Source organism: Cyclopterus lumpus, chromosome 5 (assembly GCF_009769545.1).
Source record: "Cyclopterus lumpus isolate fCycLum1 chromosome 5, fCycLum1.pri, whole genome shotgun sequence".
Taxonomy (NCBI): domain Eukaryota; kingdom Metazoa; phylum Chordata; class Actinopteri; order Perciformes; family Cyclopteridae; genus Cyclopterus; species Cyclopterus lumpus.
The window spans coordinates 13,746,373-13,774,339 of NC_046970.1; the positions used below are offsets into that span (position 1 = coordinate 13,746,373).

The 27,967-nt window shown below is 40.0% G+C and overlaps 1 protein-coding gene across 2 annotated transcripts in view; it reads right to left on the bottom strand.

Moving 5' to 3' along the window:
- Positions 1–27,967, bottom strand: part of LOC117731023 (sodium-coupled neutral amino acid transporter 3-like) — a 34,435-nt gene extending 6,468 nt beyond the window's left edge. Inside the window, exons 1-11 of one of the 2 annotated variants that reach the window (XM_034533138.1) lie at positions 27,675–27,967; positions 12,405–12,653; positions 11,396–11,428; positions 11,126–11,219; positions 10,735–10,850; positions 6,601–6,674; positions 5,877–5,969; positions 5,616–5,697; positions 2,271–2,353; positions 751–809; positions 198–338 (exon numbers count right to left, since the gene is read on the bottom strand). In XM_034533138.1, coding sequence (XP_034389029.1) covers positions 198–338; positions 751–809; positions 2,271–2,353; positions 5,616–5,697; positions 5,877–5,969; positions 6,601–6,674; positions 10,735–10,850; positions 11,126–11,219; positions 11,396–11,428; positions 12,405–12,535 — 906 coding nt within the window. In that variant the 5' untranslated portion in view covers positions 12,536–12,653; positions 27,675–27,967. The remainder of the gene's footprint in view (positions 1–197; positions 339–750; positions 810–2,270; positions 2,354–5,615; positions 5,698–5,876; positions 5,970–6,600; positions 6,675–10,734; positions 10,851–11,125; positions 11,220–11,395; positions 11,429–12,404; positions 12,654–27,674) is intronic. The other variant, XM_034533139.1, reaches the window with a different exon arrangement.

Sequence of the window (27,967 nt, forward strand, 5' to 3'; positions counted from 1 at the left end):
ATGTCTATCATCAACAGTTTGATAAAAAAAAAACCTGAGTGCAACTGAGTGCTTCAAACCAAGTGCAATTTCCATGCTTGGATTGTGAACCGTCACTGGCAACATGCTAAAGATGACTATGACGTAAGTGGGTGGCGGTCAGTGAACATGACAGTGCATTTGCATTTTCAGACTCAGTGGCATGCACAAAAACCTACCTGTGAGTTGAGGTTGGCCATTTTGGGAATACAGGCAGGATTAGGCTCCCCACCAAGATCCATGGCACTGACATTCAATGCAGTGCTATTGAATGAAAAGTCCACAAATGGACACGGGGTGTTGAACTTCTTGTAGATGACCTGTGCGGTGCAGAGAAGAGGCGTTAAGCAGTAACAAAGTCTGTGGGACACAGTTAGCATTAAGACAAAAAAATTAAAAATATGGTACTGAGAGAGAGCCAGAGAGCGATGCATGGATTACAGCTCACACAGCCAAAACTAGGTCAGAGAAAGACAAGAGAACCAACACAGCCTGGAACCGCAGCATGCAAACATTAGTCCATGGCAATGAGTAGAGAGACTAGGGTAGAGATTATGGGAAGGTGAAAAAAAGTGCATGCGAGTATGCTGCCTTGATGTTTCTGCCAAACAGACTAGAAACAAGATACAGGACATGATCTAGTTTACATATATATATATATACAGATATATATATATATATATATATATATATATATATATATATATATATATATATGTATAGAGGACGTACCGAAATGAGGAAGAAAACCATGCAGCTCAGGGAGAAACCACTGGTGTATCCCAGGTATCCTAAAACACAAACATTTTGGGTTAAGGCTTGAAAATAAATTCCTTTGATCCCGCCTCCCAGCTTCTCAGTCAAGTATCGTTCTTGTGCTCATTAATATGACCGAAGGACGGAAATAACTCAAATAAGTTCAACTATGAGCGCATTTGACAACTTTTAGGACCTAATGATTTAAAATCGGGTGTATTCATGTGTTTGTACATGGATTTACCAAAAAATATATTCATCCACATTACAGACATCTCTTCCCTCCAAAGTCTTTTTGGGCCCCATGGCGCATCACGTGATGGACCCTGAAATTGTAATTCCACTATTTTTAGACTTGCATATGGTCGACATTTGCCTTTACACACTCACATGCAGTAACGTGTACTAACATGTACTAAAATGTACTAATATGCACTAAATGCACGCGCTGTCGGCCTGGCCATGTAAACAAAGCGGACAGAGAAGTTCTGATAACACGATACAGAGGGAGAGCGACTTCATTCTCTGCTCAGACATTACTCCACTATATCTTTCCATAGCAAATAGTTGTTTGCTGCTATATTAATGCTAAAGTGTTGTATATTTATTGCTCCTTTAATGTGCTGGGAGTCGGAGCTCATTACTGGATTCTCTCTGGTCTGTTGTCCTTGATGTCTCAGCAGGAGAAAGACTAAAAGAGGTCAGCCAATATGCCCCCTTTCCTCACTTCCAAACTGGCTCTCCCTGCTTTCTGTTCCTCTTTCCATCTGTTTTGTTTCATGTATTTTCTCATCTAGAGCACTGAAATGCAGACAAACCCACTTGACTCTTGACCAAACTTGCAAAAATATTTGTATGCGTTAAAGGAACAACAAATTCACATTATTTTAAAGTGAGTGAATCCTCTGCAGTCTCGCAGTGTATTGGCAATTATCAGGCATGGCTACACAATGAATTCAGGTGTCACTTAAAGATGCAGAGCATTTATACTTTAAGTATTTTGAATTTAAATCAAAAGTAGTATAGTTGTGTTAACATTGCAAAACCTTTTGTTCAAGCAAGACTTTGCAACTTTTGAGAGAAAGAAACACATTATTCTTCTTAACAATGAAAAGTTGGATTCATGTAGGGGTATTGCTGCTTCTGCATTACTCGTCCAACATGACCGGCAGCTTTTTGGTGGATATTGTTAGCAAACTTAGGGTAAATATTGCTGTGTAACAGACATACGAAGTCAGTTGTCAGACTCCGTAATGTCACTTGTGCTGCTGTTGCAATAGCTTATTATTTTTCCTCAATGCCAAATAGTAGTCCAGCATTTACCCATAACCCCGTAGTTATTGTATGCAGCTGCAGTGGCCGCTGTTCAGCAAGCTACATAGTCTAGCTTTAACCGATTCATGCAAACCGTAACACAACACAGAATTTAAAAGGAGGCCCAGACTCAACACTAATGAAATGGGTGACCCACTATAAGAATAACATGATATACTTACCTAACTGTTTCATGAGAGCCAAAGGTAATATTACTGCAAAAGATACAATGATCACGAGGTAGTTCCCGTTCAGGTACCATTCACTGCAGAGAGGCAGAGAAGTATACGTATTAATTTAGAATTACTTGGCTCAAACACTCCTCACAATCTCAATCCTGTTAAGCATTTGCATTGTGTCAGATATTGATTGAGAAGACATGGGGGAAAAATGGGTGAACAGCAAGAAAATATGGTGCAAACAAATAAGGCTTACTTGATGAAAAAAGCAGTTATTGATTGAGGATTATTATGCCAAGCTGAACACAAATTTAACTGGTTGCCATTAAATCAAATATCTAGAGTGGAAAAAATAAGCCTCTTTCCTCCCTGTACCACTGGACACAATGAACTGTGGCTATAGCTGGGACACAGGGGTAATTTCCTCTGTATTGTTCACAGGTATATTTTAGGAGAGGTTAATATAAACACACAAATTACACATTGTAGTTTTATACTTAATATTTTTAAATTGTACAGCAAAAATGAGAATTATAACCCAGGCAATGTGTAGAAGGTTTTGACAGATAATTTATACAATTATCTTTGAGATACAAGAGTAATGTAATGAAATAAATAGCATGAAAAATAAAATACATGAAATGAATGGTGAAAACATTTTACATAGGTCCCAGCTGAGAACTTAATTAAACGTATGTCACAATACTCTGCAAGAATATAAGTGACTGACTGCATAACTGAATGGCTGGCTGATTGGTTTGGCCAGCAAAATAAAATATTGAAGCATACTTTTTAATTAATTGCACTATTAATACAGTATATATGAGCATGATCCATATCATCTTGTGTGCGATACATTACATTTTCTGGAAAACAATTGAGAAACTGTTAATGGCTATAATTGCCAGAACAGACTGCCTATTTTTGGCTAAACACATTAAACATCTGACAAATCAAGTTACTTAATCACACTGATTTTCCCATGTTGGCTAAATATAATCACAGATATTCAAAGGATAGCTACCACATATATAAGAGATACAGTAGACGATATGGCAAAATCTCTGATGGTTGACAAATATATATCCTCTCATATATTTGCACATCATTTGTCATCTAGGACAAATATGTTAACAAATGTCAAAATGTATGATGTACTGAGTTTATAACACAGTATAATCATTTTTTATAATATCACTGGTCCTGCTACTTAGCATGGATTGCATTGACACAGTGCCCAATGACCAACACAGAAGGAAGTGGAAACTAACATTCAAAGTGTAAGCACTGTGTATGACTAAGCATTATGCAAAGGCAGGGTAGCTGCATTCCACTGCCAAACTCAAAAACACCATCATGACTCAGTGGAGGACATATGAGATGACACAACTACCACACATTTCTGCTTCATGCACAGCCATGTCTAGAAAACAAACCTCTGTGAGCTATTTCTAGATTGACACAGTAAGGATGTGAGTGTTGTAATTCTGCCCTATAGCCATCTGGACCATAGTCACAATATCTCACCAACTATGTTACACTAACACACAAACATACAGTATACAGTACCAGTTGACCGGTTGAACAAACACACAGACACAAAAACACAAACACACAGACACAAATAGACACACACTTAAGTGTGTAGCAGGAGGACAAAACAGAAAGTCCCATACAATACAATGCAACAGCCATGTAACACAACTCTGAAGGTAATCATTTTCACTTGTTGTTGACTATGCCAGTACAAGAGTGCCACAAACTACCACACATCACAGTTAAACTCAAATCTATGACACTGTTAATTTAGTTAATGGTCTTTTTTTCAGTCTTCAATCATTTTCACAGAACAAACATGTAGATCAGTTTCAAACTTTGTTTTTTAAATTAAATTTCATGTCCCTATGCATGCAGTAATTATTGTATTCCCTGCTGCAAGAAGACACTGTACATCATTTTCATTTGAATTTAAATATTAATGTTTATTTTCCATTTGGAATTTAAATACACACTGAATAAGTTCCTGGAGATTCATTTATTTCTTTAATCAAATCCCCAAATCCTGATCCAGAGATGCAGTCAGTTCTATCATTAGAGTACAATCATATTCTATTATAAAGTAGTATTTGTTGAAGAGCTATTGTATTCTCTTGCATCAGATTTTGAGTACAGTTTAGCTATATAAACACACACCCAGTGACGGGATGAAATGCCACTGGGACAATCTAGTCTGTCATTTCAAATAAACAGTGATTGTTGACCATGGCCCAGATCACTGCTACACAGAAAACACAGAGCTGACAGCAGAAAACACTGTGGACATGATGTCACAGTGCATCTCCTCTATGGTGACTATATGTATTGGGACACATCAATCTGAACATTTACGAGCAAATGTGGTCGCAGATGTAGTTTCCATTCTCCTCCATATAGATTAAGGCCAGAGCAGTGTATGCACATATATCATAAAGTCCCAATTCTTCCTTCCTTCTCCAATACTTCTCTCAAACGCTAACAAGTAGGCGAGGAGAGGCTCTAACTCGGATAAGGGTTAATGTGTAAGGGGGTTACATCACACTTGAAATCCCATCCAAAGAAGTGAGTGTTGTTTGTCTCTGAGGCCACCTGCACTGGCTAGTGATATCCCGTGGTTTACGTTCTCAGCCGTGGAGTCTCGCTGTGTTTTGTTGTGAGCGTTAGCCAGAGGCTGGGCTGCTCTCCTCCTCCAGGGTCACGGTCACAGCTGTTCTCACACCAGCTGCTCGCTACATCCTGAGCAGCACCAGACCCGTTAACTGGCAAAGCCTGACACAACTCCTCTGTGGAGGCTGAACTCCTTGTGCACGCAGGACTGCTGCATAAGGTCCCATAGTGAAGTGGCGGGATGTCCTCTAAAAAATGTTTCATGGACAGGTTGTTTTTTAACCTAAAGGGCCATGGCAGTGTCTACAGATGGGACACTGATCCTGATGTATTACAAGCATTCATTTAATTGAGTAGAATTACTTTTATTTCAATCAAGTTTCTTTGGTTGTGCTGTAAAAAGAACCGTCAGTTGTTGCATTTCTGACAAAGTGGCTGCTCAAGGAGCGTTTGCTGTGGTGTTAAACTATATTTGCTATTACCACCAGTAACCATGAGCATCGCTAATAAACTAGGACCGAAATGTTCAGGATTGTGTGAATTTGAGTATTTTATTTTGTATTTTTTGCCAGGGATTTTCTTAAGGATGTTAATAAACGGATATTAAACATCTATGTTTAGCTACAAATCAGACTCCTTCCCTGTGTTTCCTGGTTCTGAAGTCTTATCGTATGAATTTATTTATGTCATGTATTGGCCACTCACCCTGCAGGTACATCCACCATCAGAAAGGCCTGGATGACCAAAGGAAACTCATACTTGACTATGTACAGGTAACTGGACATGGCTGTGGAAAGGAGAAACAATGAGTTCACTTATACAGTAATAATCCCAAGCTTCTAATTATAGAATACTATTATTCCAGAAACATCAGAAGAAATAAAACAAATGTGTGTGTGTGTGTGTGTGTGTGTGTGTGTGTGTGTGTGCGTGTAAACGTGTTGACAGATGGAAGTGTGATCTCACCTCCAATGTTCTGAAGCGTGATGGCAATACCCGCCGCCATCTTCCCCGGGGTCCCAAAGGCCCTGTAGCCGAGCTGCTCATACGCACGAATACCTGAACCACAAATGGCAGATGAAAAGCATTTTATCAACATATTAAATCCATACAAACAAAGTATAGAACTGTAAAGAGATTGTGGATGGTTTTCTAACAATATCGTTTGATATAAGAACACCGACTGTATACTGAAAAAGGCAAATGCTACCTTTACTTTGATGGCTTAACAAATGTGGTATGTCTACAAAAGCCTTTTGTCAATTTAAATGTCTAATTTCTAATTTTCATTGCTACATCAGATAAGCAATATAGTAGAATCAAAGTACACTCCACTCATGTGAAAGCATATAGAAGAATCCACAGACATGGCTTATTTATACTTGAGACCCTTATCTTTTTATTTATTTTAAACTTTAAATAAAGGATGTGGTCACTGCTGGCTGCAGATGCTTTAATTAACTAACAAAAGCGTGAGCAAAATGCTGCCCTTGGTAATAAATAAATAAATAATGTTGTTGTCCTCTAATGTATTGGCTGCTGCTATTTGACCTTGGCTGGGTCTTACTTATCTGGGCACCAGAGCAAAGAGCAGTTTTGAATTAAATGGAAATGCACTAGTTACATTTTAATGCATATGATAATACATTACTTGAATCAGAAGATGCATATTGTCAGACTACATACATACCTACAATACCAGACAACTTTAGCAGTAAATGGATGGAATATGACGAAAGGACTGCCACCACTGTTAGAAGTACCCTGAAATAGACATGCATCAACAGTATTACTGCCTCTTTTTTTTTTGTCATCATTATACCAAAAATTCTAATTTCTTAACCACGTTATGTTACATGTTTACACCACACATTACCCTGTCATACAGCTGCAGCATAGGCATACATTTTCTGGATGCCGGTACATATATTTAGAGCAGAGTCCCTGTGGCTCTGCTTTAGCCTGGATTGTTACTCAAGCTGAGCCAAGGAGGCTGCCCTGTCCGCCTCTCTGCCCTCTGACACAGTAAGTAAGCACACACACACACACACACACACACAGTTTCAAAAGGAACCGTTTCCAACGCAATGCTGACATTGACAGAATGAGGAAAATTCTTTGTAAACATTAATCTTTTTCTCAACTTTGTTCATCAGTGGTGGAATAACCGACATCAGCCACCTCATTCCTTCCATTTTCAGTAATAGAGTGGTTTCCTCAAGAGGGACTCGACTCGCCACACAGACTCATATTCACCGTTTGTACATGTTATTCCTCTTCAGGCATTATTGTCATGAGGACTTTAGCCTTTTTGTAGTTTTGCCTGGCTCATTGTCGCCGTCTCCAGGTCCTGCTCGATTCCCCCCACACCTTGAACCCTCCTCTCACTCCTCAGCCCTGCCATCCTGTAACCGTCCACCAGATGCCCCCAGACACTGCTATCAATGCTGCTGTTGCCCTCCCACTTACATACCTGTTGCCATTTCCCTCATCAGCTCTGCCTGGCCTTCATCGTCAGATCATCATAATTTCTCGTCAGGTTCTTGTTGCCTGCTGTATGAAAATGTATGACACTATTGGATGTGGTGCTGTACGCTTTGTTGTTATGTTAGGTGCATTTAGAGAGAGTAGCATGACCAAATAACAGGACTGGGAAGAGATGATATATTAACATTTTTACATTAGCCCATGGGGCTACATCTTTCACATGGCTTTAACATCTCTAGGGGTGGTGTTTAAAAAAAAAAATCCCCAGCATGCGGAAGTTTTGTGAATGGGTCCCTGATCTACTGACTTTCCCTTACCCAGTCCACCTCATTCCAACTGTTTCCTATTTTCTTCCTCTTATTGTTAGTGTTGGGGACATTAGCTCTCTCTGTCTGGCACACACACACACACACACACACACACACACACACACACACACACACACACACACACACACACACACACACACACACACACACTCATTCCATTCCTCTCTCCTTTTGGAAATGCCTGGCTGCAAGTCTTTCAACTTGACTTCAACTCTTGGCTAGTTCATAGTTTTTTTTGGGGGGGGGGGTTATACTATGTGAAAGAATGCGGGGCTGACTTGCAGTGGAGGATTGGCAATGGGAGGACAGATCTGCTGACAGTCAGACCGACTGACACACTTGGGTCACTGTAGCTCTGCTCACAGCTTTCCACCCCGCTGCATTCCTCATAGCCAAGGCCACTGACCTGTGAAGCCTCTGCACCCGCCAACAAAAATCTGTGTGATATGAAACATCAGGCCATATGGGAAAGTGAAACAAAGGACATTCCAAAATCTCAAATTAGATACACTATATCTAGTTTAAGAGCATGAGTCACATTGTGGCTCACATTAGTCCAACAAATTGCCCTGACTTCACATCCTGTCCTCACTACAGTCTGAACACTGCAAGTATTGCAACTTCAAATAGGATAGGATACATAATGTACTGATTGCCATATAAACTATTAAACATACCTATTCATCTATCCATGATTATACCAACAACCCAACCCCACTCTTGATTTATTTATTTTGAGAATATATTTATAGTTATATGATTATCATTCAAAAGACATTGACAATTATGAGCAAATGTTGATGACATATGTGGAGTGAACTGATAGATCTACCCTCACAAAAGTGAATAATTGAAAGCCTTCATACTCATTCAAGGTCGAATGTACAGAAGATTTCTTCAGCAGACGACCCATCGGTGGAGATAAATGAGAACCAGCCATATAACAAAAAATACTTATTTTTCATTTGCTTACCTCCTCGTGTTTAAGCAAACATGGTTGTCCCCTTTAGGGGCAGGACCTAAGGTTCAGAATGACACTGGTAGGAAAAAAAGATAAAATGTGTTTTCAGGCGATCACCAGCCTGGAGTCTAATGTGAAAAAATTAAAAAAATGTAACTGACCCTGCCTGTATTTCTCAGAAGCTATTCCATTGTTTGATACAATATTGTGCAGATATGCCTTTCATCCCTTTCAGGATGGATAAATACACACTAACTGTTGCATTCAGTCGCGTACTATCAATTGGCAAAGGAGTAGGCTACATGTATTCAGAGTTAAATGTAGTTCAGTTCAGCTCCTGTCTAGGTGTCAAAGACATTGGTGTTCGGTGACAGAGTTCAGCCGGTCCAGACAGCAGACAGCGTGAAAAGCCAGTCACACAACTCGGCTCAAAATAAGAAGCTTTCTTTAACACGTGAGAGAAATCCTGACATGGCTGCCTTGGAAAAAGCTCAAATACTGTCCTTGGGGAATATGTTGAGGTGATGGTAGCTGTTATTAAACCTATAGCTTTACACTACACCCAGATTGTATGAATCTTGAAAGCTAAAAATGATGTTATGGTGTGTTGAGTTTGGTATGAAATGAACAAACTGCCTCTCGCCTACAAAGGGAGAGCGCATCAAATGACAGGATTTCACCATGACTACAAATCCACAAAAAAAACAAGCCAAGATTTATACAAACATCCAAACCCTTGCTTCACCTCTCACTGAGACTCTGCATTATATTTGTAATGCAGGGATGCTCAGTTAACAGTAGTGGCTGAATTTTCTCAAAAGGAAAAATCTGGAGCACTTACAAAATACTTTGCTCAGCCAGTTTCTGCACCAGACACCTTACAATCTCTCGCACCACCAGGAAGAGGTGTCCTAAAACAGCACGAGGAAGTGAGGAGGGGATAATGTTGATGTTGTCAGTGCTACCTGGTGAGATCGCCCTCTGGAATCGCCAGCCTGATTATTCTTGAGAAATATGCATATATGTTAATAGACAGATCAACCTTACAGTTGTAAACCTGATGGAGATTTTAGAAGCAGTGAACATAAGAAAGACCTAAATGAGCATGCATACCTTTGAGAACCCATCAGTCCGACATTATACCACCACCAAGTTTCACCACATAGCTTCATGTTTGCATGTTTATGCAGAATACAGCCACCATAAATAAATACTTGAGAAATATCTCGACTAGATCTGCTCGAGCAGGATGAATCTGAGACTGATTAGATGGTCAACAGAAGTGCTGATGGTGAACACACATGACACACAATGAAATGGTGATGCTTGTGATATTTCCTGAAAGCAAGCCAGTCTATAAGCTTTAAGGGCTGGAGATATTCTGTATTTTTCTTAGTGTCAACAATACCATAAAAAGACAACTGTGAGCACTCATTGCAGCTCAAAAGGTCAGAAGACCTCCAGTTAATTTAAATAAAGTACAAAAAGCATCTGCATGAAAATAGAAATGTTCAACCTGAAAGCTGCAGTCGACTATGACGTCATTATCCTGACAGATAATTCTGCTGCAGAGGTTATCATATGTTAAGCCCCTCATACGTACAATACATACGCCCACTGGTTCAAGGCAGAGAATCAACCGCACAGAAACAATCTGGTTCTTTTTTGCATCCGTGATTGCAATTGCGCCTCTTTATAGCACAAGTAAATGATTGACAGTAGCTTAGAGTCTTTATTTATCAAACAAATGTGCCCTGTGTCAATTCAAGACCCAATATCACAAATTACAAATTTGCCTCAGAGGGCTTTACAATCTGTACACATAAGATATCCCTGTCCCAGGACCTCACATCGGATTAGGAAAAACTCCCATCAGCCTCTGCGTCATAACCAAGGACTACAAGAAAATTATAATACAATTAGATGCTATTTAGACCTAAGCGGGAAGAAAATAAGTCAGACAATATCTGTGAGCCGTAAGTCACTCCTCCAATCTGAAATCATGGAGTTACATATTGAGTGTATGTAATGCATTTGAATATCTTACAAAAATAGGACGACCCCTGTGTTGGCCATAGCGTATGCCAGTCCTAGGATTCCACTTCCCATGATCGCATTTCCAAGGTTGAAGACAGACATCCCAAACGAGGTTTTCCCCTCAAACTATAACCGATGCAAGACAGGGGAAAGGAATAAACATATTAGATCATCTGATAGTGCACACAAATAGATCAATAGATAGATAGATAGATAGATAGATAGATAGATAGATAGATAGATAGATAGATAGATAGATAGATAGATAGATAGATAGATAGATAGACTACAGATGCAAATTAGCTGTAGCTACAATCTGGTGGAGTGCATCAAATGGTGACATTTATGTTTTGACTGTACAAAAAAAAAAAAAAGATAAGAAAAAAGAAAAAACAACTTACATCTGTAAAGCGAGGGTTCTTCTTGTCCTCCATGGCCGATGAGAACTCCTGGCTCTCTGGGAGGTTGGCCTCTGCATTCTCAGTTCTGTGGGGACTAATGGAAATAAATATTGTCAAAGCAACAGTCAATACTCATCATAAACATGTAATTTCTTTTTTATAGAACAGGCTCTGATTTAGAATAAGTTCCTTTACTGTGCAAAACACACACTCAAATACAGCACACTATATATTACAAACACATTCTCTGTTCCTTATCAACAAACATACCTATCATTATGGGCACTACTGGGTACAGTTTCCCTACAGGCAGTGTAGAGAGAGGCCATCCATCACCCAATGAGAGCACAAAGTAGAAAAACATCACCCTCGGTTATTATATTATCAGTGAAAGGACCATCTATAAATGATGATCTGGATCTCAGAGAGAGATTTTAATGACCTAATCTAGAACATAGGAAGAGGATACAAAAAAACATTGCTAGACAACTGACATGATTATGCATTTATCTACCTCCATTGTCCAGTCAGAATGAGTGTACCCTGAGTGAGCAGGTAGGAGGTAAATGTCTTGCTCAAAGCCACATCTACAGGCAAATATTGGACACAGTATTTGCTGTTACAGGGATTGTGCTATTTTGTATCTCCACCTAATGTATTGTGAGCATTGAGGCCTCTCATTCTGGCAATGTGTTGTTATTATACTTTTATATGATACAGAATTCCAGCTAAATATTGCACATTATATCATGTTTCTATAAGGGAGAGAGAGTAAGGTCCTGCTCGTGTTGAAGAAGTAAAGATGAAGATTAGTAAAGGCATGCTCCACAGGACTCTCCTATTAACACACAGCGTAAAACGTGATGTGGCGCATGAGAGAAGACAGTACCGTGGTATTTTATGTTGTGATACTGTATTGATATTTAAAAACATCTGTTTATATGCTAAGATTGGTGGCAGACGGTGGCTCCGATTGCACAAAAAGTAGTGTTGTGAGGTTGGAATGTACAATTATAACATTGTGATATGCGGATCCCACTGATCTGAGTGCATAAAAAAAGGAGAGAAAAATGTACCCCGATTTTTTGTATATGTTGGGGTGTTCTTTACACAATGACAGGTTTTCCTTAAATTAGATTTAGAAAATCGCAATATATCGGCATATATTGAATGGTAACCCCTATATCATGACCTGTATTGTATCGCCAGATTCTTGCCAATGAACAACTTTAATTCTAAAGAGATTAACGAAGACAGCGTTCAAATGGATTATACTCACTTTTCTCCGGCATCTGCAGATGGTGTTTTGGCCGCTGCTGTGCTCTCCTCCTCGTGACCTTTTCCATTAGGAATAGCGTTCACCTCAGCTGGGGCAGTTTCCACAGTACCTGCTGGTTTATCCTCACTCATATCTGCTCTAGTGCCTGCGTGTGTATGTAATAATCTGTTGAAATGTGTCAGTCTATAAAGCGAGTGTGAGTGTTTGAAAGGTGCTCTGAGAGGGAATTTTCTGTCTTCTTCCCGGGATCTGTGGGGGGAAAACAAATTGTTAATTAGCACAACATCCTGAAAATTGAAATCACAAAATGTAGAGATTTGTAGTTTTGAATGGATATTATATAGTATAATACCACAGTTCAATAAACTGGTTACATTGAATACATATCTTTTAATTAGAAACTTGTAAACTGACAATGAACATTGAAGGCCCTGTATACTCTCACAGCGGAGTTTACTTATTGTGTCTGATTGGACCTTTACTCCAGATGGTGTGAACGTGAACATACTTTAATTGACGTCTCCCTCTTTCTCCTGATGGCTTTGTTGTAATTGCTCTGGAGGAACAAATTGCGGCTTTATCTTTTTTATTGTTGCATGGAGTTCAATAACCTCACGTAATACCCAGCATAGCTCTGCCCACCTTCAACCCGAGGTCTAATCAGTTTTATTATTTAGATCCCAGAAAGATGAGCTTTTTCTTGAAAGTCATCTAAAGATGATCTGAACTAAGAATATCAAAATTGGCATTCAATTTCTGTCTAATGAAAATCCTGTATCTTCAGGTCATTTGATTTTGTAAAAAAAAAAAAATGCATTGTCCCAAACAAAAAAACAGACTGTTTCTCTTGATATTGTGGAGATTCTGCAACAATTTCTAACTGCTGCTGAAAACGTAACATTTGCTTTTCTTGGATACTACGGCTGGAGCTCAGTGAATAAAGTGGGTTGTCTTTAGGTTCAAGGTTAGATTCCTGATTCCCATTGTCCACATGAAGTTTCGCAGCAAAACACTGGCATCAGTCCACTGCTCCTAAATGCTGAGGATGAGTAATATGCACAGGTCAGATTTCATATATGTGGCGATCATAATTAATTAACTTTAAGAATTATAATAAGAAGTTCAGCTCAATCAGAAATGTACATTGACTGCATTGGCACTAGCAATGCTTTCATTCTTAGTTTCCAACAATAAGAGGCACGTGGAAAGATAAAGGAGGCCACCCCGAGGGCATTCAAGTGAGTCTGTATCTTCCTGAAGGCCCAACAGGGACGTGACTGAACTCAAAATCACTCTACGAAGCGGGACGTCAAGATGGAAAACAAAACTTTTTGCAAACCTAAAAAAAGTAATTAAGTGACTAACTTATATATTATAGTTGTGGCTTAATGGGACTGAGGACAAATGAAGATTCTGACCATATTGACACAGCATGCCACAAAAATTAAAACTAATGTGTCTATACTGAGAATACTATACTGATAATGTAAATATGAATGGATGTACAGTAAATATCATGCTCAGCATGACCGGGAGACTAACACACATTTTCCCTTTGCTTACCAATAGTAAAAACATAAAATCCTGCTATGTTGGTCAAATTATAGAGTTAACAGTAAATGGGCGTTTGGGCAAATCCAATGAATAATTGACACTTAAACTGACAGGTCTACGCTCAGAAGAAACAGGGCTTTCAGTTAACTGTGACACACTGGGCTTTGCTTCAGGCCTCTATTTCCTGGGCATCCTGCTGTGGTGTCTTAGCTGACCAGCTGACTTGTGGGGCCTAGAAAGGACATGCATCTCCTGTATGCAGTTGACCAAAGCCCTGTCCGACGGATCCTGAATGATGTCCTTTGCTGTGCTGCATAAACAGCAGTGGAGACTTTAATGGAGAGCACGTTGGGGGCCATAGAGGATTGAACCTCCAGCATTGAGATCAAAAGAGATGAACCAGCTAGGACCAGCTACGAACCAGTTCTAGCCGTCTTTGTGCCTTCATTTTTCTGCTTGTCACTTTTCTCTTGGTTTTCTCTTTTATTGGGGTGGGTTCAACTTGACAACAATGCTCAGGGTTTTCTGTACTACCAATCCTGGCGACCACTCAGCTGTCCTTTTTCCCTCAGGCTTCTTCCGCTTCACAGCCTGGCCTTTTAAATGTAGCTTTTTGTAATATTATTTTAACACATCAAACGAAGTGTGAGGCGATGAATGAACCCTGGTCTTCGTCTTGCAGTCCTCTGAACCTGTCCTACCAACCACGTTGCTGTGAGCTCCACTGCACAGCCAAACCTCTCGGTGTCTCTGGCTAAAGCCGGGCAACGTGGTTGGGCAGCAAAGCACAGTGCACAATGGCACATGTTGTGCGGTTTCCTGGGAACGGGTTGGAGAACAGTGCTACTATTGTGCCAAGCATCATTATACTGCTGGGGCCCCCTTGGCTGTAGTTCGCCGGACCACTCGAGAGGCTGAAAAGGTATTTCACTGGGCTCTCGTTGAAAAGACACCACCTTGGATTCAGCAAATGCCAGTATCCTGTATTCATACACAGTTGTAGCAGGGTTGCTGACGGTAGCAATGGCAGAGGCAGGGCCCCTCTCAAGGGACAAATCACTGCACAGAACCACACTGCTACTCAAATAGTCTACAAATCACGAGGATGTTGGGGGGAGCCATTTAAAGACAATACATGATGGGCTGTCCGGCTAGAAAGGTGCTTCTTCAATGGCCCCAAGCAGTAGAGCCTTTAGCAGACCTGATTGGACAGAGTTGTGGCTCCTACAATCAATATATTCGATAACAAAGGCAAAACATGACATCCTTGGAAGTAGTAAAAACACACTAATTCTGTCAGAGCCTCATATTTTTGGGAAAGCTTGTTCTCCAGTCCTCCAAGTTTGAAGCAAATGAAGGTGAAAAGGGAGTAGCTGAGACGCGGTGGGGATAATACTAATTTAAAAGTAGGACGAAGTTTTGGCAGCAGATATACAAATTCCAATACCATTTATTATTTGCTAAAAAAAAAAGATATTTGAATGGAAATATTACAGATTCAGGCTATCTTATGGGACACATCCTTTATAGAAACAGTCAAGTAGACCTAGATGTATTTACACTACAAATACAGTCAAACTATAATATAAATTATATATGAAATCGTACTACCACTGTCTGCTGTATTAAGATCCAATTTGTTAAGTGACATGCCCATGCCAATTATTATAACCAAGAATATGAAGAAAATGAAAACAAGCACAAAGACAGCCCCACGGGCTTGAACACCAGTCTTCATAGCACCATTGTGGAATGAAACAGAGCAAGAGTTGTGTGTTCATGAGAAAATGTTCAGCAAAACTGAAATGCTCTGTAGTCTGCAGACTCTGTCATCCAAAAACACATTACTGTTTACCCTGATTTAAAAATGTCCCATATCTAAAAGAAAAACATTGGTGGGAGTAGATTTGTCAAAAGCATCAATGTAACTGAACCACAAGAAATCGTCAAGATATCCACCATAATTAACGTGGGTTTATGTTGTGTGTTCGTTTTCCTAATTACACCCTGCAACATTGCACAACATAAAGAGGCTGACAGGGTGATAATCAATCTGGCTCAGTAGTGCCCTCTGTTTCAGATATAATATTACCACTTTTCAAGAGCAGAAGCACAGTGTAACACAATTGTATAATAGAAAATAAAACAATAGTTGTATAGGAGAAAAGAAAATAGGAATAGACAATGCAAGGACCAGATGGAAAAAAGATTATCATTAGAAATCCAATGTTTCCGGAGTGGTATCCATCTTCTGAGACCTATGCAAGAGTTAATCCCACTTTGTGATGCTCTCGGAGAGAGTAAATTAGTCTTTTCACAGCAACAGCAGAGGCTATGTTTATTCAAGCCCTCATCCAAAACAGCACCTCAGTTTGCCAACACACAGCGAGTCAGTTCGCAGGCTCTGACGTAAGCAACTCTACTGAGAGACGTCATCCCACGAGGAGGAGGCAAACTGAGCCAGGCAGTTCCACTGATTGTTATTCCTGAACTCATACCTGAACCAAATAACGCAGTGCATGCTGATTCATAATCACTTGTTGCTATGCATGTGGGCATTTGTAGTTCATTCGTTGAATAATGCACTGTGTGTATTTGTGTGGGCGTGTGTCTGTGTGTGCGTGCATGTGTGTGTGTGCAGTTTATGCAATGAGTAATCTCAACATGTAATACTGCCTCCTCTGTCACTACTTGATGACATTCTCAAAGTCCTCTGGCCGTATAAGCTTTCTTAATTGAGTCTCCACTGTAATTGTGAGAGACTCTTAATCTGCTAACGTTCATGTGGACAATCATTGACTGTTTTTCACTCTGTTGTTCTCACACCCAGGTCTATGGGCGCACTAAAAGCAGAACTAAGCTGTTTTAAATGCAATGAAGATGCTTGAATACCTTGTCTTCACGTAGAGTTTTCACCTATATCATCACCTCTATGGAGTTCTTTTGTAACACGGCAAATTTACTTCACAACAGCAATTATGACAATTGGAAATGAAAATGAAAACTCACTCACGAAAGGTTTTTATATGGCACTACAGCATCTAAAGCTAATTCCTCATCCTCCATTCTGCAATTTCCAGCAGATTAAGAGATCATACCCACACTTTTACTGATGAGCAGCTAATAGATCTAACAGAGAACATTTTATTGTAAAACAGTGAGTAGAGACTTGGAACCTGGGACAGTCAGAATGATCAGATTAGGGCCCATCTCGTTCGAGCAGGAAATCAGGATCAAATCACTCAGGTCACTCCATACACTCTTTCCTTCCTGTATAAAAATAGCTGCAGACGAGTGAATAGCCTCACTGTAACCCCGACATCATGTTAGACTCGAAGCTGTGTTAAAGTCACACTGTGCACTGCAGTTTTATGCTGCTAAAATCTGTAACACTCTTCCAGAAGATGTGAGACAGGCCTCAACTCTGACAATGTTTAAATCCAGGCTGAAAACGGTTCTATTTGACAACTGAAAGTATTTTATCTGCACTCTTCACTTTTAATAAAATTAATTAATGATTATTTTTATGTTTTTATGGAATGATTTTATTTGTCTTTTTTTAATTTTATGTAGCTGTAAAGCACTTTGAATTGCCTTGTGTACGAATTGTGCTCTATAAATAAACTTGCCTTGCCTGAAATAAGCAGTAAACAGTCAGCAAACACATCCAACAACCATCTGTCTGTATTGTGGTTCTTCCCACGAGGGTGAACATGGACATGAATACACGTGATGACAAACACACACACACACACACACACACACACACACACACACACACACACAGCAGTGTAGCTATGGGAAAACATTGCGCTGTTGTTGTACAGCTCTCATCCCCATAAAAGGCTTACGCTTGCTGTAGAACCAAGATTGTTTGCAATATGTCAGATCTTCCGTGTTTCTATGACACAAGCGCATGGGCATGACAACGATCAAATCACTTCAATTAGGGATCTGAGTGGATTTTGGAGGAATTTAGTGCAGTTTTGTTCCCACCTGAGACACCAAAATGGATTTTTTTCTGATTTACGCCTCTGACAGTCTTCTTCTCCACAGCAATGGCAACTGAGGCTCATGGGTGGTGTAGTTTTTACAGCCATTCGTCATAACCAAACAGATGGAAATTTGATGAAAAGTTGTCGATAAAGTAGATAAATGAGTAGATAAATGATCCAGTGGGTGTTTTCATGTTGAGGAACACTGAGGTTATTATTTAAGGCTGTGCAGACGTGTCTTCAATCATTCTCACTAATTAGAGCTCTGCTCAGGTGGACAATGAGATGAGGCTACTGGGCTCCAGGAACTAATAGCTCCCTTGAGGCGCCTTCGTTGTTCCCCGTCTCTCTCCCATTATGTCCTGTCATCCCTCTAGTGTTGCCTTTCTAAAGAAGGGATAATCATGCCCCACAAAAAAAGTATTTAGTTTAATGTTGACTCGCTTTGAGAGTTTTATTTGACTTTTATGAATAACATTTGTCATAACATTCACCACAAACTGAGCAGCGTTATATTGTAACTGTGTGTTCCGAGTCTCATTAGACATGTAGAGTTGTAATGTTTTTTATATATACTTGCACATGTAAATAGGAAAGTCCATGTTTTAAATTAATACATAAGAAGGATATGATAATCAATAAGGGATATTATGAAGAATATTCTGAAGGAATGTGTTAGGGAAACATGGGAGAAAAGTCACTGTCACTGTATAAGTATGTTACTGTAAAGGTGTAATCACTGAATAAGTATTAGTGTAACTGTATGCTGATTGTTTTATTGTTATCATAACTATAAAGATGACTCAGGTATGAATGGAATGTATTGATCCAAGGAGGCGTAGTCAAAGTAGTGGTCTCCCTAAGAGACTGGAAGATAGGCATTTATTTTGAAGGAGCCTGTTACACCCAGACCTTCTGGGTAGCTCTGTGTTCACTGTCTGCTCCGTTGTGTTGTCTGTCACTCACCTTGTCTCTTGTTCCAGACGCCTCCCTCCTCGTGTGCCGCCCTCCTGTGTGATTGCAAGTCCCGCCCTCATTGTTTCCACCTGTGTCTCGTTCCCCTGTGTATTTATTCTGTGTCAACTCCCTGTCCTGTGTCAGTTTGTCTTTTGATGTCGTCACAAGTAAAGCTTGCCCTTTTGAAACTACCTTGCCTCGCCTTGTGTTTTCTTATTGGGTCCTGATACTTAACCTTTCGAAACTCTGTAAGGCGTGGCATTTGTCCCCTCACGTGAAGGCGGTAGACAGTTAACTTTTGATTCATATACATCGTTATAGACTGTGGACCCAACGACACCTGAGCGCGCCCGGCTGGGACAGAAATATATGCTTATGATCCTTCTTTTATTAAATACTTTATATTTTAAATTACTGGTCTCAGGACATCTTTCAAAGCGCGGGAAGTTCAGAATTTCGGTTGAACTTAACAGACACTACTTGCCTTACGGGCCTCTGTATCATCTGTTTTGCTTCCTCTACAGTGTTGTCTTGCCATATCTCTCTCCCTGTGATTAGCCAGTAGCGAGAATAGGAGATTCATTTCTGACGAAGAGATTTGTGTCAGTTTGTGAACTGCTCCTCAACTCCAGGGTTCTTATAAGCCACGTCTGAGAATATAAAATGAAGCGGGATGTTTTCTCCACTGTCATGAGGAAGGTATTATCTCACAGCAAGTCAAGTGTTACACAGAGTTTCTAATCAGGATTGTGTATGGTAAAAACAGAAGAAAAAAAAGGATTGCAATAATTTGCCCTCAAATCTCGTTGATTGCTTTAGGGAGAGAATTTCATAAATATCACAAAACATTTCTAAAATACATTATCCCAGCTTTAAATATTCCAGACATCACACTGGAGGTCAGTTTACTCAGATTTCAAAAGGTGTGTGAAAAGGTTTGTGTGATCACAAAGTAGCTGATTCGATTCCAGCTGGTGGCTGCCGGCACATGTCATCTCTTTCTCTTTCTACCCTCATTTTCTGTTTCTATACCATACATTTTCCAAAAAGGCCTCCAAGGCAAAATGTAGCGTTGGTTAAAAAAGTTGTTTAAACAGGGAACAGAACCAAAATGGCTGCTTCAGTGGCTATTAATAAATGTAAAGTTTTGCACAGGCCTCAGAGACATGGGTATGGGCTGCATTGATTCTGGTCTCAGTTTTGAACCCTGAACCTGACCCAATACCAAAGCTAAATTTCACTCCATTTCATCCACTCTCTCCCTCTTTTGAAAGTGCACTGTCTATCTACACAAGGACGCAGATGATCACCAGAGTCAGAGAGAGAAAGCAATTAAATAATTTGACATTCGGAAATAACCAAACAAAACACAAAAAAAAGCTTGCCACAACAACCACTAAGTCCACTCCGAATGATTTGAGACATGTTTTGTTGATTTTTGGTAGTCACTTGTTTGGTCACTTAGATCTGTGCATTTCCTCTCTGAGACTTATAGAGCCAATGCTCTACTGGTTTGCCTCCTGGCCTGACTGGCACACTTTAGCTCAAGTATGACAGGTGTCTGCACCCCAGCATGGGGCTGGAGACGTCAGGCGGTTTGTCTCGTGACGCACCTGTGTGATAGCACCAGCATGATGACTCACTGAAAATGGGATTTATTTATAGAATCACACAACTCGTTGTGTCACTCTGGCTCCATTCTGACACTGGCCACAGACAGGAGGGGACAAGAGAGCAGCAACATAACCACACAAAGGAGTCCAGAGACTTCCTAAAAACAGTCCAGGCAGTGCGACTGAAAACTGCTTCTGGATGAGTTTGAGGATATGAGCATAGCCCTGTGGCACAGAACCAATGGTGGTAAGAGTGGAAAGATGCAGGACTAAAGTAATCAATTCGATGTTGTAATTAGCATCTGATTCAGTCAATGAGACGCTTAATGCACGCTGCAATGTCTCATCAAAAAGAGTCGGATTGCTATCGTGCATTAGCCAAGTTCAAGTCCCACAAATCCAAACCTTTTCATCTTCTTTTTGCAAAAAAATAGTAAAATATGGTCTTCATTTATTATTACTACCACTTTTCTGTATTTATTTGTTTATTTAGTATCGAATTTAGTACAGTTCCCAGTGCAATCTTTTTAAGATATTTCCATTTACAAGTCATTCTTGCAAATTGTGTGAAGGTTATAAAATCCAGCATGTTTAATCAAGCAGACTTCTTCCTGTTTTTAATGCATCTGTATTTGCCTTATATGCCAGTCAAATGTTGGCTCTAGGATGCCGTGCGTATTGAATACGTGGTACAACGCACACTGACTCCAGGTGCAGAATGCACCTATAATAATGCACTAAAAGCATTGTCAAATAAGGTCAGATGTTGACCCAGGAAAAGGGTGTCCAAACAGAAACACACAGCCAATGACACAGCCAATCAAATTGTGAAATGCCAAAAAAAAAGTGGAAATCCTTCAAGGTATTTAGTGCGGATACCAATTTACAGCAAGGATGCAGAGCGCCATGTTGCTCTTGCTGATATTTGACAGGTTATTAAGATTATGTACAGTCCTACATCTATTTCAACAACATAGTTTGTATGTAGAACAAATGATTCACTTGATTTGAATGTGGTCCGAGCCCTGTGGCTCCTTGGCTCACAAGCTGCCTTCATCACCTTCATCACCTCTGTGCACAACACAGTAGCACTGAGCTAGGCTGCTGAATCGGCACAACTGTGTGTTTTAATACACAGAACACTGGATTACATACACTGGATTACATATTACTATACGGTCCTACACAGTAGACAATGCTATGGTGAAATGTTTATTCAACATATCGTCTGATCTATAACATCTGATACCATCATTTTCTTGTGGATTTGCCTGCAGAGTTATCTCTGGGACAGTCAATGACGGTCCCTGTTAAACAAACTAAAAGAAGAAATGGGCGGAGAGTGAAAAGTCAGAGCAAGGAAGGTGTAGACATGAGAAAAACAGGATGAATTTAGAAAAGTGATGTGATAGAGATAACTGGGATGGAAGTAACATGTGCTTCATTCATCCTATCTGATTGAATAAAGTAAGAGTGATAAGAACTGGTCTGGACAGTAACACAATCCTGGAATGGTAATGCTTAATCAAATTTGGCCTGCTCTCAGATTGCTGTCAAATACAGCACTCGAAGCAAATACCAGTATCCTCACTGCCAGACTAAGAAGTTTGCAAGTCATGGTGGGAGCAAAAATGATTTGCACACTCTTCAGAATTATTTCTTTACTGTATGAATATATATGAAGATTATCTGACAAACAAATTATCACCCGATGCTGCTGATATGTCAACAAGTTTGACATACCACGTGGTTTTGCTTGAAAACCAGTAGTTTTCTTCTTGTTCTCTGTGATCTAAGTTTGACGAATATTTGGAGAAACTGAACTACTGAGTGGCCGATACTGCCACTAATATATAGACTGATATTCATTTTCTTTATACAACCAATACCTTAAATATATATTCGTAATAAGGTTCCCTTAAATTCTTTAAACCATTTTGACCAAGAAATAAAACAATTGTCACGACTCCACAAACTATTAAATAGTGACAACTAGGGTTGCAAAATTCCGGGAATATTCAAAGTTGGAAACTTTCCACGGGAATAAACGGGAATTAACAGGGAATTTTGGGGTAATTTAACTGTATTTACCTTGTCATAAGCAGACATGCATGCAAACATTTATAATACAACTTTTAAAAATGACATTTTTGACATTTTGTGAGTAGAACTTTATTCTTTCATCGAACAACAAAAACATGAACGTTGAATTAAAAAGGTGTATTCCCTATGATCACCACCCCCCAACCCAAATTTTTTTTTGTTTTTTTTTCCTGAATCCTTTCAGGTCTAAATGCGTCCTCCTCACAGCTGTAAAAAGTTAGTCTACTGTATACAAATAAACTTGGTATTAAAATGAACATGGCTTCAGTTTAATATGCTAGGTAATGACAAACAGTGTTGGGAAAGTTCACTTTCTACATGAACTAGTTCAGTTCATAGTTCACAAATGTTCAAATGAACTAGTTCAGTTCATAGTTCATAATTCAAAATGTTGAACTAACGTCACAGCTCAAAAAAATGAACTAGTTCAGTTATTTTTTTCAATATGTTGGGAGCTATAATTGAAATCTCTATCTGTCTGCAATACCGCTCTTGGCCTCTACGCCACTCGGCGCTCTCACACTTGCCAGGCATAGGGCTGAAACGTTCAGACAGAACGTTTTATGTTTACGTTTATGTTTCTGGCAGACAATGTTCCCAACCAGCTGCATTCAGGGTCCAGCTAGGCATGCATAGTCTTAGGCACATTATTTTTTTTTTTTTAAATTCCCGAGCCAAATTTCCGTGGAAACTTTCCACCTCTTTGCAACCCTAGTGACAACATACTGCATCTTTGGCATTTCTGGACTTCAATCTCTTGAAATATTACAATTTATTTTAAGCTAAGATGAGCCTATATATATATATATATATATATATATATATATATATATATATATATATATATTATTTTAATATAAAGTCAACACTGTAACTTCTTCACATTCTGTAATTTTTTTTTTATGTGTTCAACTAAAATTCTGACTGAATCTTACACATTGCTCCTTTAAGAAGTCCTTGTTTATAGGGCTGCAACTATTATTCTCATTATCCATTTATCTGTATCGATTCATCTTCTCGCTTATCATTTGATCTATAAATCATCAGAAAACAGTGAAAATTACCATCATATCTTAGAGCAAAAGGTTACGGCATCAAATGTCTTGTTCTTTTCAATTAACAGTAGAAATCCCCAAATGTTCCATTCATTATATTGTAAGACCAAGAAAAGAAGCACATTCGTGTGAAAGAACCTTGAATCAACAAGTGTGTAACAGTTTTGTTTAAAGAATGACTTAAATGATTAATTCATTATCAAAATAGTTGCAGTTGATGCTTTTTTTCCAATCGATGAATCAACTATTTGTTACAGATCTACCGGTTCATCAGGTATCACAGTTCAGGAATAGCAGTTTTGGACTCAAACGCAGAGATCACTTGAGATAAGGTTGCAGCAGGTGGTTGTAATGATTTATTTTGAGAAATAAACTTTAAGAGTCCAAAAACAGATCAGCAACATTGAGGAAACGATGGACTACTTACCACAAGGTAAGACAACAAACTGACACAATGAGAACACTGACACTAAGAAATGAAGAACAGGTGCAGCAAAAACTCGTTGGAAAACATTCAGTGACAGGTAGTAAACCAGACATGGCACAGGGAGAGAGAACTTACAAAATAAAACAGGAAACAGGCTGAAAAAATCCCTGGACCATGACAACAGTTCTTACTTGATATACAAAGCGTATGACCTTTTGTCTCATTTTGCACCATGACTCCATCAGCATATTGTCTCATGACTGAATCTAAAGGACAGCAGTGACACACCATATCCAGTTGTATACTAGTTAGAACAATAGCACAGGACGCAATCAGCTAACCGGCCTTCCATCCAGAGAGTGCTCCCTCAACACCACACTGTTCAATGCCAGCTCTGTCTTCTCTCAATCATGCGCCCTAAAACAAAGTGCCATCCTCTCCTGGCATTGGCCACTCGTCTCCCTCCTGTTTCCTCCTCATCACATGGGAGGAGAGCAAAAGGATGAGAGTGCACTGTGGGGGCGAATGCATTCATTCAGCTGGAAGCACAACTCACGCAGTGTTTGACCACTATGGTGGATGTTGCACTGCTGACTCTGTCACATGCCGCAGCACCATGGACGCCCAAATCCCAATCCACTGACAGAGGACTCTGGAGCACAGCAGGCACCCACTGTAAGCAGATCAATGCTCGGCTTAAGTATCAAATCCCTCATAGAACTAAGAATTGCACTGAGCACAATAAGCCAACGATGGATAATGAGCAAAAATATAGCCCTGGCTGAGAGACAGAAGATTGTATTCAGACTTTGGGGTGTTTAAGGTGGCCCATGGGTAAGACTTTCCTCTATCAGTCCTTCTGAAGTGTCATTAACAATTTAATCAACCCCAACAAGAACCAAGAGAGACTCACACCAACCAACCTTTTACTCTGACTTCCGTATGAGGAGGACAAGTGCCTATGGCAGTGGTTCTCAATCTGGAAGTCTGGAATAAAACGTGTTAAACTTTGCTTTCCTTCTCTGTATAGCGTCATCTATCTGGGCCATAATCAATTAATTAAGAACAATAATTACTCTTCAATTGAACTGCTCACAGCTCATAGAAACAGTCCCTTTGAGAGGAGCCACTCCCATATTGGGTTTAATATGGTATAATGCACACAGTCCCACTTTGATAAAACGTGTATTTTTCAGCCAATATAAAGTTTCAATTACATTAGACAGCTGTTCCCATAAGACATAAGTGTGAGACTCTCTACTGCTCATTACTGGACTGCACAGGGCTGAGGGTACAATCATTTTCTCCTACTTAAGATAAATGCCAGCCTATTTTGTTAGATGAGCTCTAAGTGGAATGACTTTATGCCAGCTGCAGTTCATCTATGATATACAGTACATCAGAATGTCAAACAACTCTTTCATAAACCAATCTGTACTTAGAAAATGTAGAAATACTGTGATATGACTAGGAATATGCCCTTAGGGGGATAGATGTATTTCTAAAACACAGAGCAGATCATCTGAGAAACTGACACAATATAATTGGTACAATTGCTTTTGTGTGCGAGGATAGATTTAAGACCAAAATCAAATCCCTGTCAAGTCCAGACAGAAGCTTGTGTCTGTTCATAGTTTAATACCGTCGACAAAGTCCCAGCCGGGTGGCCTATTCTTCCCACGGTGAACTACAGCCGTACCTTCATGTTTTCATTTCAATAAACTAAATACGGAAGCAGGATAAGAATACATGGGACACCGAGCTTTGATCGAATCAAATAGGAACTTAGTGAATGTCTTATCTTATCCAATAGAGAAGAAAAGAAAAAGCAGGAGAAGGAGCCATACATATTTCTCATCTAACTTGAGATTGAAAGAGAAGAAGAAATACTTTTTGCTGGCCAGGATTGTAATCATGTCAACTAACTATCGTAGTTGTGAATGAGGTCTGTGACCTTTATTGCATAGCACTCCTCACTCTTTCCGTCTTTCCTTGTCAATCGATACATTTTGTAATTAACCAGCGAGGCAATGACATTTCACAATATCTTTTCAATCTCTAATCTAATATTGCATGTGCATTCTCACACAGATGCACACATGCTTTCACTATCAAACATGTACAATGATACCGTCTCAAACACACATATGCAGGCGTTGTTAACATACACACCACATCAAAAGCTCAGCACAACCCCATGGCGGCTGAGGCTGGATCAGTCTGATCTCACTGTGATTTCATTCTGGAATGGGGTTTGGAGAGAGCCAGCACATGGGCCCACCACAAGCCAGAGAGAGGTGTCAGTCAATTATAACAGCAGAGGCCAAGCTGGCCAGACGTGCTCCCTCCCCAGCTCCGGACTGTTAAGTCGAGCAGTCACAATCTCACCTGCTGCATACAAGCCCTTGAAGTGACTCATCATGGAGGAGTGAATGACTGGGAACTCTAGAAACCATAAGTTTTATCCAGTCTACGGGATGTGTTGCACCTAGCTGGAAAAATAAATAAACACATTTGCTAAATGTAATTCTATATGTAAACGAGAAATCTACTTCACTGTGTGCATAATTCGGTTCTTACATGTGTTGCCTTAAATCAGACCAATCAAACAAAATGCAAATGCTTAAAAGCTGTATTTTCCCTTGTCAATATTATCAGATATAGATTTATATATCTGCATATGAGGTATATTATTTTGAGGGCTGCTTTGGCCACTTCCTTCTTAGACTTGGCCTCCCACCAAAGGCCTTGGTGTGTCTATCAGGCTAAGCAAGATCACCAGACACGAGGACCAGATGGCACCTGTAGCCGAGCTGTCACGTGGTGTGAGCCAGCTGTGGATGCTTCGCTGGCACAACTTAAAAATAAGACAGGCAATCTAAAAATGAAGCTTCAAACTGTGCTATGCATTTGCAGGAGCCTATAGCTCTATATAGCAACTCAGCCACTTGAATGTTCTCAAACGTGCATTACTGAAACAGCACCATTAGGCCTGAGTGACACTCATGCAGAGAGTTTGATCTCACTAAGCTCTTCGATCATGTTAGTGAGAGGGCATCACTGAGTGTTTTAATCAGAGGATTCATCCTAAACAGAGTAAACGTGTATCCAGTCAAGTACCAAACCACGAAGATAAGGTCTGTGTGGTCCATCTATTTACTGAGTCTCAGTGTGTAAGCAGCTACATGGAGATCAAGTGCCACACGGTTCGTAATGTCACCTCTCAGCGGCTGGTCATCTGGCGCCCGAGGACCGTGCATGTCGCTGAATGAACCAACCATAACAACGTTGTCTCAACTTGACTTTTACTTTGCATATTTTAAAGCTGTTAAATAAATGCCACACGCGGACTGTTAGCACGCGGGCTTTGCTGCACATACACGCACAAATAGCGTCGTCTTGGGCTTGTTTTTCTGCAAATGAAGTCTAATAAATAGATTCCCATATTTGTGAAAAACATGTTCGTTGATAAGTAGACAAACAACAAAAAAAGAAGAAAAAAACCGTTACGTCATGAGGGCTTAATGTCAACGTTAAAACGTCCAGCATCCTTATCAGTGTCTTACCAGAGAAGTACCAGTGTCCTCCTCCAACTCCAAATATCTCCACACAGATCTCGCCTCCGCTTGCTGCTCGGCTCCGTCTCGACCCGTGGCGTGTCGACCTGCCTTCTGTCCCACTACATCCGTCCGCTTTCCCTCCAAACTGCGTTCATGTCATGTGTTTCCCACTGAATTGTCCGCGTAATCTTCTCAAAAGTGGGATGTGAAGAGCGGCCCGGGTTCCGCCTACCGCACGCACAGCGACCCCAATCAGACGAGTGTTGTGTGTATTGCTGTTGCGAAGCCAGCGCGCGCAG